This window comes from Dermacentor variabilis, chromosome 8, assembly GCF_050947875.1.
Source record: "Dermacentor variabilis isolate Ectoservices chromosome 8, ASM5094787v1, whole genome shotgun sequence".
Lineage (NCBI taxonomy): Eukaryota > Metazoa > Arthropoda > Arachnida > Ixodida > Ixodidae > Dermacentor > Dermacentor variabilis.
Window position 1 is genome coordinate 45,173,271 of NC_134575.1, and position 15,501 is coordinate 45,188,771.

Sequence of the window (15,501 nt, forward strand, 5' to 3'; positions counted from 1 at the left end):
CGTCGAAACAAAAAAATAAACTAGGAGAGAAAAAAAGTGACGAAGGGCCCGGGACATATGCGTCACACAATCCTCGAGGTCCAGCATGGGAGAAGGCAGGGAAGGAATCTCGCTTGCAAAGGCTAGGCGAAGGCTTGCTTGGCAGTGGAGCCCGCCTGCTGAAATCGTGGGCTCGCGGCACTGAAATATTTCTATCTCGGCTATTAGTGAGCCGACTTGAAAAATGCTTGCGGCAGAACGCTCCCTAAAGTACACGTAACGACTTCCAGCGTATAACCGAAATTTGCTATGGGGCCTGGTGAGGGGCCTTTTAAAGCAGCTCATGCGAAGCCTATGCGAAGCTGTTGCTGTGCAAGTTTGTGCACATTGCATGAGGCACCGAAAATTTTTTGCAATGTTTTTTCTTTTATTGTGTGTGCATGTTCTACTCTTGTTCCAACAGCATGTGTTCCAACATTGCACAAAGGATTGAAAAAAATTTTTTGGCAAATTTTTTTTTTTTTTTGTGCATGTTTCATTCTTGATGTAACAGTGTGTTTCGCTTTTGTTGTAACCCACAGGAGCATTACTTACCACTGTATGTAAAAGCCCGTGTCAAGTGCATTCTCGGTGAATATGGTGATCAACAAGACTTCCCGCGCGTTATCCGAGAGTGGATGGAAGATTCCAGCAAGAATCGCTTCCTGGAGGCAAGCCACTACTACTGCTGTCAATCGATTTGTTAAATGATTAAATTAGTAACAAGGTATTACACTGCCATAACATTATTAATGTTGTTTTTTATTTGTTTATTTACTTACAGGAAGAATGTTGCCAGGAACTTGCTCTTTTAAGCCTGTCACAAAAGGACACTGGCCGTGCCGACTACTATGTCAAGTGCCTCACTGAACAGTTCCTAGAGGTGGGGGAGCTGCATTTCTTGCTTGTGATTTTACAGACAGGGCCACATTTCCTGATGTCTCCAAGTGCCCTGGTTTATCCATAGCCTCCTGTATGTTTTCTACACCTGCTTAAGTGAGGTCAGAACCGGGGGTCACATAGGATGTGCCACTTTCCAGATAGTCACAGCTTATGGCACGAGGTTAGAGTCATGTCTGCTCGTGTCATTTTTCCTGCTTAATTACAGCTAATTTCGCCCAGGAAATTGAAACTGAACAGCTGAAGAGAACAACTCTCATACCTTTAGCTTACGGGTGACGTGACTGCCAAGGGAATAAAAAGCAAGGATAATTATCCTGGATGAAGTTGGTCGAAATTCGTTAAGCTACAGAAACGAGCAGCGTCAGCCTTTTTTGTCGGGAGATGGTTATTAACTCGTCGCATGACAGGCTACAAGTCAGTCTTACTCTTTTGGCTAAAGAAAGGTTAGTATAATTTTTATAATTACTTGTCTGATTATTACGTCGTCATTTAAAAATATACAACTACGTCGTGAATGTTGTCCCGAGGGAATTTCTCAATTATCCTATCTTCCGTTCAATTAACAAATTTCTGAACACATCTTCTAAAGCACCCTGTGTATGCCTTGAAAAGCACTTTTCCATCTGGTGCACTCGCATGCTTTCCGCAAGTCCACGTCATTATGTTACATGGCAGCTTTCATTTTGATGCGCTCAGGACTGGAGTAGCCTGAGTGTTTTGACGCCAACTCTCATCGAAGGCAAGCTCGAATGCCTACTCCCGCTGACAGACCTCGCACTGTATCTGAAGCACAGCAAACGTGAGTGCCCTGCGTGTTCCCAACTGAGATGTACCCTTAGCTTTAGCTTTGCATTGAGCATGTCGTCTAAGAATGTGTGTAACAAGTAGCTCTTTCTTTATTTGCATTTATGAATACTGTGATCTTTTAACGTAATAGCATTAAAGAGCCCGTGGTGCAGAAAATCAGGCGCCGGCGTGTGGTGCAGGACATTGTTTCGGCGAAAAACATTTTTGAACTACCCACACCCAGGCCGTCCATATGACGCAAGGAATTTACTGAACTAATTGAATTTCTCAAGCTAGAATACACGAAAAAATTGTAAACCATGACTTATACACAACCTACAGACGTGATAGCTCGCAGATTGTAATTTGACATTACGAGAAAACATAATTCTGTTACCCGAAAACTCTAAGAAACGCCTCTCCAGCGTTTCTACCATTCGCAAACCAGCCACGTCATCCACCATTTGCTCGCGCCAGTGCACGCATGTCTCAAGTGGGGGGGACACGGAGCGGCACGTCCGGTCCCTTGCAATGCCTCCAGCTGGCGCTTACCTCCGTCTGCGGAGGCAAGTTGCGTGCTCGAGTGGCTTCAAATGCTTTGGCAGAGCACGCAGCAATGACTATGCACAATATTGACTGGATGAAATCTAGTCCAATCGGCCAGGAAAGAAACTGGAAGTCAGGTCTGTACTTGGTCTCTCTCGAAATACAATGAACAGAACACACACTCAATCGAAACGAAGGAATCCTCGCGCCGTCTTACGCGCTGTGCTTACGCCACATGCTAAAACCTATTTAAGCAGGCACTTCAACCTTTTTCTCCCCATTGTGAACAAGGCTTTCGTGTGGAAGCCGAAACGCCTTGTCATTTAATAAGCTTTACTTTGTCAGTGTACGTCTTTCTTTGCCATGTCTCATCCCAACCAGACAGGCTTCCGTCGAACTCTCGATTACACAGTACGGTTACATATGCTCCAGTCGCTGGGAAGCGTGAGAAGCACTCAGAGATCTTTGAATGCTATCGCGTTCCACTCCTAAAGGTAAAGCGTAAGCGCCCTCCAAATTTTTGTAAAAATCATTGCAGGGTGAATGAACAGTTCATCACGTAAAACTAACAGACATCCACAAAGTAAATACAAGGCAACTCGTAATTACAAAAATATAAAGAACAAGAAGGAAAAATAAAGGCTACATAAAGCCTAATTCAAGTTAGGTGCTTTTCAAATAATGACATTGAGTCCTCTGTTGTGATGTTGTTGCTGAGTTTGTTCAGTCTGTAATGGTCCTAGAGAAATATGAATACTCAAAGCAGTCAACTCGAGTAGAAAGTGCTGTAATGGGGAGGTAATGACGGAGCCAAGTTGCATAGCCTGTGGAATATGTTAAAATACTAGAGATATCTGTGTTATACTGCCCTCTTACTGAAAAAATTTAGGTGGCAAATGTATTTAATTGTGTAACGAATGGCAACCCACTTCGCTTAAAGAAATCAGTAATTGATGTTTGGCCACACAAGTTATAAATAAACCTTAGTTAGCAAAACAAATCACAGTCAGACTTCATTATTATAGGCCATTGGACAGCACAAAGTAATTGCAGTTCTGCCCTCGATGGCGGTTCAGTGCTAAGGCATTGTGCCACTATACATGAGGTTGCAAGTGTGATTCCCGACCATGACAGCTACATTTCGATGGGCACAAAATGCAAAAATGGTTGTGTACGTAGGCTTAGTAGGTTCGTGTTAAAGAACTCCAGGGTGTTCAAAATTAATCCGAAACCCTCCACACTAGTGTCCCTCATAGCCCCAGTGTTTCTTTGGGACAATAGACTGCACAAATCAATCAGTCAATCGGTAATTCTACCTGAAATTCCTGTAGAGACCCTTGCATTTTATATCTCTTTTTAATAAAGTAAGTGAGAGGGAGAGAGCAGGAATTTATTTAAGAAATGGTAGAGAGGTTGGCCTGAGGTCAAGTTCTCTAGCCTGCTACTCTGCGTCAGCATAAAGGATAATAATGGATATATAATATATAAGGATAGGATTTAATGAGTGCAAATAGACAAAGGGGAGGGGGCAGAAAGAGGGTTGTATGTGGTGACAATGTAGACAGGGAGCGCGAATAAATAATCTCTCTGACGGACATTTTCACAGCCACAAGTCAAGCGCCGTGCTGTGCAGAAATGCAAGTAATGCATGAATAGCTCTGCAATGAGATTTGTGGTCTGGCCAGAAATATTCTAATTGGATATAACAAACCTTTATGTAGTTCATGATGGAGATATACTGATCATTTCATGCTGATTGAGCCCAAGTCTAGACTGTGATCATTTGGCGGTGCATGGTGGGTTGTGTTAGCCTCAGCTTATCCGGTGGTAACTCCTCCGGTGGGCAATGGTGGCAGGGAGGGCAGAAAAGAGCAATTACAGTGAAGTAATAGTCATAATAGAATAACTTCAGCTTTGTTATAGCAAGGCTTTAATATGTTTTGCTAATAAATGCATTCAGGCTTTCAGTAATTGATTAATTCTTCCCCTGTGCTGCCTTTTGCAAGCTTGCTGGTTAGCTTAGTTGAGTGAATGCCGTGGGAAGGCTGTGGTGATGCTGGGAAGGCTGTGGTGATGCGTTGAGTACCTGGATGAGAAAAAATTTTCTTCAGCCACAAAGCCCACTTTTCAAAGAACCTGTGTTGGTTTTCTTTGTAGGTTCATGATACATTCTGGTAGATTCCAAATTTTCATTTCATCGGTCTGCCTCCACTTGGTTGGTTTCTGCAGGATTCATTTCACACGTCATTCAGCTCATGGAATGTTCAAATGAGTGGATTTCAACATAGACGTTCAGTGCTTCTGTACATTTACATGGGATTATAGAAGGTACATTTGTAATATTCTGTGCTGGCAATAATTCAAGATGTCTGAGCTTTATGCAAGCTATTTCAGCTGCACACAGTGGGACACCATGAAGATGGTTCCACACCTGATGTCCTTGTGATCCTGAGCCTCCCTATAGTCTTTTTTTCACACCCTTTCTTTTTCGTAAACACAAACAATTAACAGACATTTTGTATAAGCAAGTAATCATGAGAGACAGTAAACACCTACCCAAAATTTGCAGTAAAAGTGAAGGTGTAGTTGCTGTACATGCACAATTGCATTTACCCTTAGAGGGGGGCCAAGTTTGCCCCAAAAAGTTGGTACACCTTATTGGGGAACATTACTTTCATTTAAAATTTTTTGGGTCGCATTTACATTCTGTTGGTTAACTGCTTCTTTTACGTCCGATTGGGAGCAGTAGAAACTAAAATAAGTTGGTCTTTTTGCCCACAGGTCACGATGCAGACAGTCTGTTGTCAAGCTGGCGGTCACGGCTTCCCAGCAATGCAGACTCCGTCCTCCTCTGGAACGAGATTATCACCAACAGGTGGGTCGGCATAGTTGTCTGCATCGTCACTGTCGTCAACGGCAACCACAAGAGCAACAGCAGCCTATTAAGCCCACTGTAGGATGAATGCCTCTCCCAGTGCTCTCCCATCACCAGTCTTCTGAATAGCTTCTTGATTTGTCTTCATTTGTGCGTGTAATGTAAACATCATGAATGCCACTCGAATCTCCTTTCTCGCTTGCTTAACAGGTGCTTCCTCATGAAATCACTCGGGCAACCCGTCCCCAGGGAGAAGGCGCTGCTCCTGAATGCCTTCGCCAATGCCATGTTACAGCAGGAGAATGTGCCAACTGCACTCAGGTCCATCGTCGAAATCGAACAGGTGCGGCAAGCTGCTCTCAAACTGTGTGTCTTCACTTTCGCTATAGTGAACTAGAAGGGGGTAGTGGGGTCAGGGAGAGCCCGCGGGTGTGGCATCTCATGTCGACGCCGCCAGATGGCGCCACTAGAGCATGGGCTGTACGGAACACGAAACTGAGCAGTTTCAACGTAGAGAAAGCCGTGTGCGCTTCGTGTCACGCCGAAAAAAGAAAGCGCGCAGCTCCGTAGCATGTTTTCTGAAAACTTCATCTGAAATTAAGACAAGGCACAGAGAAAGATGGAAAGACGGACGTTCTGCAAGCTTGCGTGAAAATAAAGCCGACCCAACGAGTGCAGACTAACGGCCGCACAACGATGTGACTGATTTCTAAACTAAAAGCTCGCGAACACCGTAGAAGAGGTAAATATGTGAATGGGTAAATTGCTTAATTCATTTGCCATTAACACTTTTTATACAGGTCAGGACCCAATTGCATTCACAAGTTCAAGCGAGCCAAACAATTGCGGCGCGTGTACTAACACATTCGGAACAGAGGCCAGATATGATGAGGTTTTATTCCTTTAACTGCGATTTTGTTTACGAAAGCATATATCCACTGAAAGCTAGGGAGTTAATCCTATGGTGATGCCACTATTATGCGGTCGTAGTGGTTACCAGGGATAGCGAAATTTCGTAACACAGCAAAATAAAGGGAACTCGTGGTAGCCACAAACAACTCTTTATTGGTACAAAAGATGGGCCGCTACTCCTTTCTCAAAGTGCATGGCTGCTACGAGAGAGGCACTATGAGGAACGGCTTATCTTCGCGTGCAATTTCTTTTTACGCCGTTCCTGTCGCGATTAGTTGATCCGTTTTACATAAAAGTGCAGCCTGGGGAGGTATTCTGTAAGAGTCCACCTAGTGGACTGTCCATTTCGGCCACTGCTCATTGGCTAGGGCCGCTCGTCTCCTCCTCCCTCGTACAGCTGCGTCCAATCAGCAGCCACCGAAATGGACAGTCCACTAGGTGGACTCTTACAAAATACAACCCCTGGTCAGCACATAGAACTTGGTCAACTCTGTTGTGAGTGCATCTTAGTGCTGGCTGCAGCCTAAGGCATAGCCGAAGTTCTCCTTCACTAGCAACATTACATCCACTATGCTGTCACTGCAGTTTCTCTTGGCTGAAGAACACAGTGAAGATGTCCTCCAACTTCTTCACTGCCCTGAAAAGCTCCAGCGAAGGATATAACAACCCTCCCTTGTCGCATGTCACAGGGAACTCAGAGTTTCTGCTTTCCATATTGGGGGTTTCCATAAGAAAGGCCTTGCAAGACATGCAGTCATAACACTTCAGAAACTTTCGAGCAACATATCCTGCCATGTAATGTATTAGACGGTCGTCGCTCTTCTGCTCCACCAACTCTCTGTGCTCAGCAGGAATACTACGAAGCATGCGCTCGGCTGAGGCTAGGTTTCCTTCCTCAATGAGATGGTCGATTGCAGCAGCCCTGGCTTATTGAGCTGGAGCATCTTGCGCACTCAGGAGAGAACTCATTTCTCCACTAGCTCCATTAAGGTCAGCATTGCCTGAGCGTACTATTTTCGCAAGGTTATAAAATGATAGGCAACTAACGACAATTAGAAACTGCGTTGGTGTTGGGTGGACATTAGACCCACATGATTGCCTGACTTTACCGAAAAAGTTTACCAGCGAATACTGGCTTAACCTGTATGTCATAACATACCTAAATCCCTGCTGACAAGATAATCCAGCAGTGATAATGTGCTAGATATCGTCACCCTTAGGCCATCTGCAGTTGAATCGCTTAAAAATCCACCTACTCTTTTAGCGTGTTTCGCACACAAACCGCACACGTTTCGTCGAGTTTTTTGTAGTGGCGGTGCAAGTTGCGTTCCCAAATTCGCCGTGTTTATTCATCTTTCGGCGCAGTGAACGACGGCTGCTTTCCTTTTTTCCACTTATATCCTGTTTCACAGCCGGGAGCGAAGCAGGATCGCTGCCGTTGACGTTTCGACCTTCCTACTGCTCACGTGTTCGGCCGACTGCGCGCGAAACAGACTCGAACGGTAGGTTAAAACACCAAAAAACAGTCAACGTCGCGAATCAAGCCCGCATGAACAAGCGCGCGAAGCACTTTATTCTATGGCGAAGCAGTGGAGGGAGGCAGCCCACGCGACTACAGCGCCGCCACCGAAATCCGTGTCCCGTCCACACTCGCCGCCTCGCTGCAATGCATAGGGCGCTCCGGCTCCTGAGCCCACTACCCCCTTCTAGAACACCATACTTTCGCCGCTTCATAGTGCACCAGCCATGGTGATGCAGGCTGTTGGCGCGAGGCTGTTGGTTCAATTTACACAGGAGCGGAATGCAGTTACACTCGTGTGCAGAGGTCTGGATGAACGATAAAGAAACGCGCATGGTCAAAATTAATCTAGAGCTCTCCACACCACTGTCTATTACAGCCTCAGTTCAGGGGGAGGGGGGAGGAGGGGATGAAGAACGATCAATCCCCCCCCTCCACTTTTTACACCGCTGGGAATGCCGAAACGTTCACTTGGTTGAGGCCATGTTGTTCAGGCTGTGGTGACGTGACGCCCAAAACCAGTGATTCATTGCCTTGTAAACTGATGCTGTGTAAATTTCAAAAATGCCAATGTCATTCGTGAGGAAATGTGTTCTTTGCCGTTTCACAGATGAGGCTTTCTGGGCAGCTTGGTGACTGGGCAGACTGGCGTTACGTGGAAACGTACTGCACGATGCTCAGGAGGGCCTCGGAAAATGAGCCCCTGCCCAAGCAGGTTGCTGCTTACATGCGGATGCTTGAAAAAGTCGGTGAGTGCCCAATGATTGCTAATACCTAGGGGTGTGTGAATACCGGCAGTAGATTTCAAATCGAATATTAGAAAATTATCAAAGATGTAAGGCTTACAAGTTTTTTGCAGGAAAAGATGGTGTTGCACATGCTCGGGAGTCTCCTAGTATGGTGTAACAAAAATGTAACAATTAAGTAAGCTATCAGTAACATTGGTACACAGAAATCAAGATATAAAGTGGGGTGCACTCTCATTAAAGGCAAATCCAGATTAGTTGTGGCAGCACTGATTGCAAGTCAGTTGTAGTATTTGAGGGACTGGGAAATGTTTTTAGAGCGCTGCTCTTTGGCACCCATTCCTGCATTTGGTGTCGACGTATCTGAGCGAATGCGGAGCGCAGTGGGGAATGAAAGAAGGCGATGGCAAATAGAGAGAGAGGAGGAAAGTGGTGGAGGAGGCTACAGTGAAAGCGTTTTGCCAAAAATGGAGGAGGAGAGTATGGCAAAAGAGTGAGGAGAAAAGCAGAAGACTGCGATAGCGAATAGAGCGCGAGGAGGAAAGCAGAGGAAGTCCCCTTAGAGCACCACCATATGGCGCTCACGTCCATGCATCCGCAACAGCAGTGACACCGGCCATCTGGGAGAAGGAAAAGAAAGAACCAGAAAGCACGCACAGTGTTCACCGCAAGCATTTCCCGGTAAAGATTACAGTTGCATGAGCTTCAGTTTCCGGGGAGCAGCAACTGTATGACCGGTCTACATATAGGGCTGCGCATCACGTCTCTGCCAGTCGGTGCAGTGATTGGTGCGATGCCTCAATATATCACGAAACGAAAACACATATATAGAGCTGCACTCAAATTTCGCATTAGGGAGTATCGTAATCGTTGGTGAATTTTTATCAATAGAATGTCTGTTGAATATAATCAAGTACTTTTTTCCCTGTGTTATATTCTTCCGAATACCAATGAGGTTCTTAGTTTAACAGTGGACCTTTGTTTTATGGCAATTTTTTAATTCATAGAAAGTATTGCTTTTCAATTTTCCTCCAAAATATAGAAGGGATTTCCCATCGTTTGGCAGGTGAGTTAGCGTGAAACCTCGTGATAGTGATTTTGTGCATGATAGCGACGAGCAGCGACTTCAAGCAACGAAACTTGCCTTTGCGCTAGCAAATTGGTCGTTCTTGTTGCTAAATTGCTCAGTTTTCGGAATCTATAATTTGTCACTCGTCGCCTGGAGCTGCTGTGAGCGACTGGTCAATACCACAAAACCAGAACTGGATTTACGTCAGTCAAGTACTACTGATTGTCGCACGGAACGAGCGAAGTACCAAAATTTTGGTATGTGCATACAAGGATAAAAACCTATTGCAAGATCTGCAGAAACATTTTATTCTGCTCTTTACAACGAAACATATGAATTTAAGTTATAAAAGCATGCGTCACGACAGCTGCAGCGTGTATCTGCCGCCCTCACACCGGCAGCACCGGGGAGACATTGCTCAAAGTCGTCACTGACGTGGGGTTCGACTTGTAGGTGACGCACCAACGCAAAAACCATGTCCATCATGCTGCTTGTCACCTTCGCACCAGAGGTCGCTTGCATTGGGTGTTCATACTTTATCCTAAGGCCAACCTGCGCCACAGACGATAAGGCGGACGGCGCATCAAGTGACTCGATCACCGTTCTGTGCTTATAGTCTTTATTGGCGCTCTGCGGGCCAACTTCGGTCAGTGCCGACGGTAAAGAGCAGGTGACTTTTCATTGTTAGGTTCGGCTTGGTTTGCCACTTGCCAATGATTTTCAAATCAGGAGGGTCAGGCCAAAATTGCGAGATGCCTCCCCTCCCCCCTTCCCAGCCCTCTTTCCCTGCAAATGTGTGCAGCCGGGCGGTCAGCACACTAGTCACATTACACTTTCGCGCCCACCGTGTAAATCTAAAGCTAGGCTGGTGACAGTTTGCTGGAAGCTATAAAGAGATACCGATGCGCGTCGCAAGCAACTTGTGAGCTGGTTGGTCGACTTTCTGAGTACCATGCGGCTACTGTGAATAGAACTGCATCGATTCGGCACCAGACCGTAACTTTAGTCGCTGACGCAAGACGAAGCAGCACCGATTAGGCATAATGGCCCAGGCAATGTGGCTGGGATGAAACTTTGCCGCTGATGATGTGGTATACGTTAAATGAGCTGCAATTAAGCCCTTGTGGAATGCTTGCCGCTAATGTGTTCATATGAGTGGCTCATCAGTAATCGGTCCCGAGATCACGCATACGGGTTTGATTAATAGCTGTCAAAGCAGTGCTAAGTTCGTCGCCACGTAACAAATATTACAGTCTGCCTGCCATTTTGGCAGCCATTATCGGCCCGATCTTGGCACATGTTTTTGCACTTTTTCCAAAATATCCGCTGCTTTTATTGTCGTTTCGTGCCAAGTTATCATTTCGATCGGCCCTGTCAAACCTTGTACCAACACAGGAGGCCCCGGCCAACGCTGCGCCATTTTTGCGTTCTGATGACACCACCTACCCATGTTGTCGTTGTCGGTGATTTTAATGTGGATGTGTCGGTACTGAAAAGGAAGCGGTTTACACGTTCCATGTTGCAGACATTTCCTTTACGATGCCACACCAATCACCCAGCGGCATGCATGCATCAATTTGACATTATCAAAGAATGCGATTGCAGTTGCGAGGGAAATAATGACCACTGGTCAGGACAATAAATGAGTGCGCGTACCTTTCGTCACGATGACCACCCATCAGGACAATAAATTAGTTCGTACCTTTGTTAAAAATTATGTGTCACATGTTGTGTGCTCCGTGTCGTATCCACCTTCACAGAGTGGAATGGCTCATGATAATTTTTTTATTTAGAGTTGTCTGTTTTGTTCTTTGTTTTGTTGGAATGTAGGAAACTAATGTAAAGATGATATTGGAGCACATAAGCAAAATAGAAATCTAACGTGCACCCGGATTTTTTTTTTTTTTTTTTTTTTGCTAAAGCGAGAAAAATGGGAAAGTGTCTAATGTGTGCTGCACATTGGTGGCTTGTTTCTTAGTCAGCTTTGCCGCAGTACGCGCCTGTTATGCGGTAAAGCGTGCGAATGCCACGAAGACAGTTTTAATTTGTCCCCTACTACCGTGCAGGCAATTTATGACCCAATTTTCTCAGAAAAAAAGAAAAGTGCACATTAGAATTGGGCCAATAACCGTAATCGGACATTGTGAGCTATGGTTATTGCTTAAAAATCCTCCTATAACAGGCTGAAAATAAGTGTTTTCTACGGGAGATGACACGCCTTCAGCACATTCACTTTCTCCTAAGCTCCGCCAAGACAGACTCTGCCACTAGAGGGGTCGCCCTGGGGTCACCAGAGGGGTCAGGTGTGTGCTTGCTGACTGGTCAAGTTCACATTATCTCGCGAAGGCAAATTTCAGGGTCGAAATAACAAAAGTTTTGCGCTATAGAAATGCATGGGTGCCTTCTGGCACAGATGCATCTACTGTAGTAGTAGTAGTAGAAATCTACTGTAGTAGTAGTATTCCTCAGTCAGCATGTTGCTGTTTACTCTAAAAAAATTAAGAAGAAAACTATGTCCTCCAGTTGTGGACGAGAAAGAATACCTTAGTGGATTTCGGAAGTGCCTCACACATTAGATGTTTTCTTCTGCAGATGCAGCTGCTGAAGGTACAGTGGTTGACATCGTGCACAGTGTGAAATACAAGATGCTGAGGGGACAGCTGATGTCTGGACTGTCATTTGTCCTGAGGGCTGGTGGACAGATGACTGAGGACCAGAAGGCAGCGCTGAAACTCTCCAACGATAAGCAGGCCATCGTGAGTCTTTCCCTGTAACTTAGCCCTCACTTTATTGGGATTATTTATTTACTCTTTATTCAAAGAGTCCCACAACACCACTATGGCAATATTGCAGATGGAAGGGGGGAGAGGTGTACAGAAAAAATTCATCCTTGTTGCAATTCACCAGTACAAGAGGTAAATTGTTCTAATTTTCAATGAAGCTGGCAATACATGAATGCTCCATTTGGTTTGTCCCAGGGTGATATGGGGGCCTAACTTGACATAGATTGTTTTTGAACAATGGAACATCACACCGATCGTGAAAATACATTGTTGGGCAGATTATCATTTCGCCACCTCACTGCATGAGTTGCATGTTCTCCAAAGCACACTCATGAAGTCATTCATGAAGGAAGTGAAGAGCTAAAACTGATCTGAAAACTTTGTTAAGTTTAAAGAAAATTTGCATTACTGTTCTACAGTTTCTTGTTAAAAAAAGATTAGCCCTACTATGTGAAGAGAAAAGCTGAAACATGGAAAGTTCACAGCAGCATGTTTAAGTTCTAGAATGGAAAATTAATGCTGCAGATCGTCATCTCTTCTGAATTACTGTGCTTTTTGCTAGTGCATCAAGTCAGGTCCACTTGCTTTCTGCAAATGTGACTGCATAGTTTGCTTTTGTAAAGCTTTTTGACCAATATATTAACATTATCTTTTATTTTGATGCGGCTTACAAATATTCCTCCTTCATATGTCTAACACTGCTGCCACTTCAAGGTTGACGTAGTGGAGGCTGTGGAACTGTCAAGTTACTAATAGCAGCTTTTATGTGCTGCTTTTCCATCTGTTTCTTGCACGAATAGTTTGCCATTGATTGATTGCCGATTATCCGTTGATGAACCTAGCTGCAATTTAATGCATTCTTGCTTTTTGTTTGTCTTCATACAAATAGTTTGAAATTGATTGATGATCAATCAATTTCAAACTATTTGCATGAGAACAGATGGAAAAGAAGTACATTAAAATTGCCACTAGGTAGCTTAATTATAACTCCTTTGATTTATTGATCAATCAATCAATAATTCATTTACAGGTGAGGTGATACCAACAAGTATAGGCAGTGACACCATGCTGAGATGCTTGCAAGGCACTTTTAAGTGGTGTGCTTCCATTCAAGTCTGGAAATAATCGCACCGAATCATTGCAGATGGCGCAGTCAGTCTGCGATGAAGCACTCCATCAGCACCTTGCCGCCACTGCCGTGGAAGAGGCGTCGCCGGAGCTGAAAGCTGACGCTCACCTGAGCCTGGCAGTTTTCTGCAGCGGCATCTTGCAGGCAGAACAGACTGGTGAGTGCCCAGTGCAGTGAAGTAGCGGTTACGATATTCTGGTACTGAACGTGAGACTGAAGGTTCAGTTTTCTTTTAACAAGGAGGCTTCACTCTGACAAGCACAGAACGCGGGAAACGTTCTTGTACATTTAGCGATGAGAAGAATAGGAAGAACTGAGGGGCTCAATTCTTTTTCGTTGGCATCAGCCATATGTAGCTGATAGACTGCAAAGCTGGAGAAAGCATAGGAGAAACACTGTGTTTTGTATTGAAGAGTAGAAATTATGAGGAAAAGAGAAATAGAAGCAAACAAAGGGACAACTTTCCGCAGGTGGGGGCTGGACCCGCAACCTCCGCGTGATGCATGCAGTGGTCTGCCACTTGCGCCTGCCATCACTGTACACCTTTCTCTTTTTTTTTTCTTGCGTATGTGTACTGGACCTAGCACTGGGAATGTTAGCCAGCACCAATCAAAGCCATGGCAGTGGATGCGGAATGTTATTTTCAACTGCAGACATCACATAGTACATGATCTTAGAAGCATGCGGCTGGCCAATAAGCCCTTGTATGTTACCTCATGGCATAGAAGATGCCATAACTGGAGACCCTCACTATGCAATGAGTGAGAATATTAGGAGAGCTTAGGGGGCTTGATATTTCTGTGGTAAGCAGTTGTACAAAGCTCTTGGAATTTCTAGTAGCCCTCTAGTCTAGGTAGTTTTGAGGGAGTAAAAGGCATAAAGAGGCAGTTAGTATTATTCGTGCGTTTTTTAATGTGTGTCATATGTGTATAAATACAGTAAAGCTTTTTTTTTTTTTTGCCAGCCGAGTCCCTAATTTTTACGAAATCTCGTAATACTTAAGGGCATGCTAAGGGCATGGATTGGCATAACCTTGCACCTTGGGCCACAAGGAAACAAAATTTAGTTGCCACCAATATACATAGTGCATTTACTTAGCAAGAAATTTTGTCCCAAAATCAGAATTTCACAGCTTAATCTGAGTTATATTTTACATGTGCTTGTCCTTGGTTTCTAGACAAAGGTCTTTCATACATTTGCATTCATGCTCTAAGTGTAAGGCAGGTTTTTTTTTTTCTTCTTAGAGATTTCTGCTACAAGTCGTTTTATTAAAGGCCAAATCCAAAAACAGTTTCACTTTGCCTTAATTCATCATAAATGTGCATATGTGCTATTGAAGCAGTCTTGGCAAACATGCAGGGCTGGTAATGGTCTAATCTTCCTATAAGCAACCTTTGAATAGAATCAACGTCTGTTAATTCGACCCTGAGGGCACCGACGAAATTGATCGAATTATGCTTTTGGTCGAATTATATAACATGCAGAACAAAGTCACAGTTTTGCCTGAAAGGCGAAGCAACAATTGCCATAGCAAAGTTATTAGACAGCAGTACAAAGTAAGGTTAGTCTTTTTATCAGCTGTGTAAATGGCTGCAAATGTTTGGTTACTAACCGAATTAGAAAGCATGTCATGCGCACACAGGAAAATGTGAACACATCTCACTCGATGACCGTGAACGCTCGCTGTCAGAACACTGGCATGAGGAAGAGCAGCACCAGCAAGCGAATAGGCCTTCATGCTACGACTTGCTTCACTGTGAACTAAGCGGCGGCAACTCAGCATGCACCAAGCCACCAGCCCTCAGCGCACCGAGACACTGTACCCACCACAGATCACTTTCAAAATAGGGCCTGTGGGGCCACGCCATACGCAGCCTGTACGCAGGGAACCCCATTTGCAGGGTTCTGTGCCCCTGTGCTCATACGCGGATGTTACCGCACTTGGACTTTATGTGGGACATCACAGCGATGCCGACGGCAGAAATTCGCCTGGAGTGTCCATATAATTGCTATCTCAATAAAAAAAGATGACAAAACACACTGCAGATTCATTTGGCAGTAATTGCCCGATTCTAACACGCCCCTAAATCAAACGCATACGCGCTTTCTACGTGTCCAAAGTACAAAACTAACATAGAAATGACTTGAAAGCTCCTAAGTAACTGTAGAAATCTAACACGCGCCCAGTTTTTAGCCAACAAAAATGGGCAAGAGT

At 44.7% G+C, this 15,501-nt stretch overlaps 1 protein-coding gene across 1 annotated transcript in view; it reads left to right on the forward strand.

Moving 5' to 3' along the window:
* Positions 1-15,501, forward strand: part of LOC142590176 (DNA-dependent protein kinase catalytic subunit-like) — a 202,163-nt gene that overhangs the window by 147,618 nt on the left and 39,044 nt on the right. The window contains exons 70-77 of the mRNA XM_075702071.1: positions 561-689; positions 803-901; positions 1,618-1,720; positions 5,035-5,128; positions 5,339-5,471; positions 8,170-8,308; positions 11,967-12,130; positions 13,302-13,443. Coding sequence (XP_075558186.1) covers positions 561-689; positions 803-901; positions 1,618-1,720; positions 5,035-5,128; positions 5,339-5,471; positions 8,170-8,308; positions 11,967-12,130; positions 13,302-13,443 — 1,003 coding nt within the window. The remainder of the gene's footprint in view (positions 1-560; positions 690-802; positions 902-1,617; positions 1,721-5,034; positions 5,129-5,338; positions 5,472-8,169; positions 8,309-11,966; positions 12,131-13,301; positions 13,444-15,501) is intronic.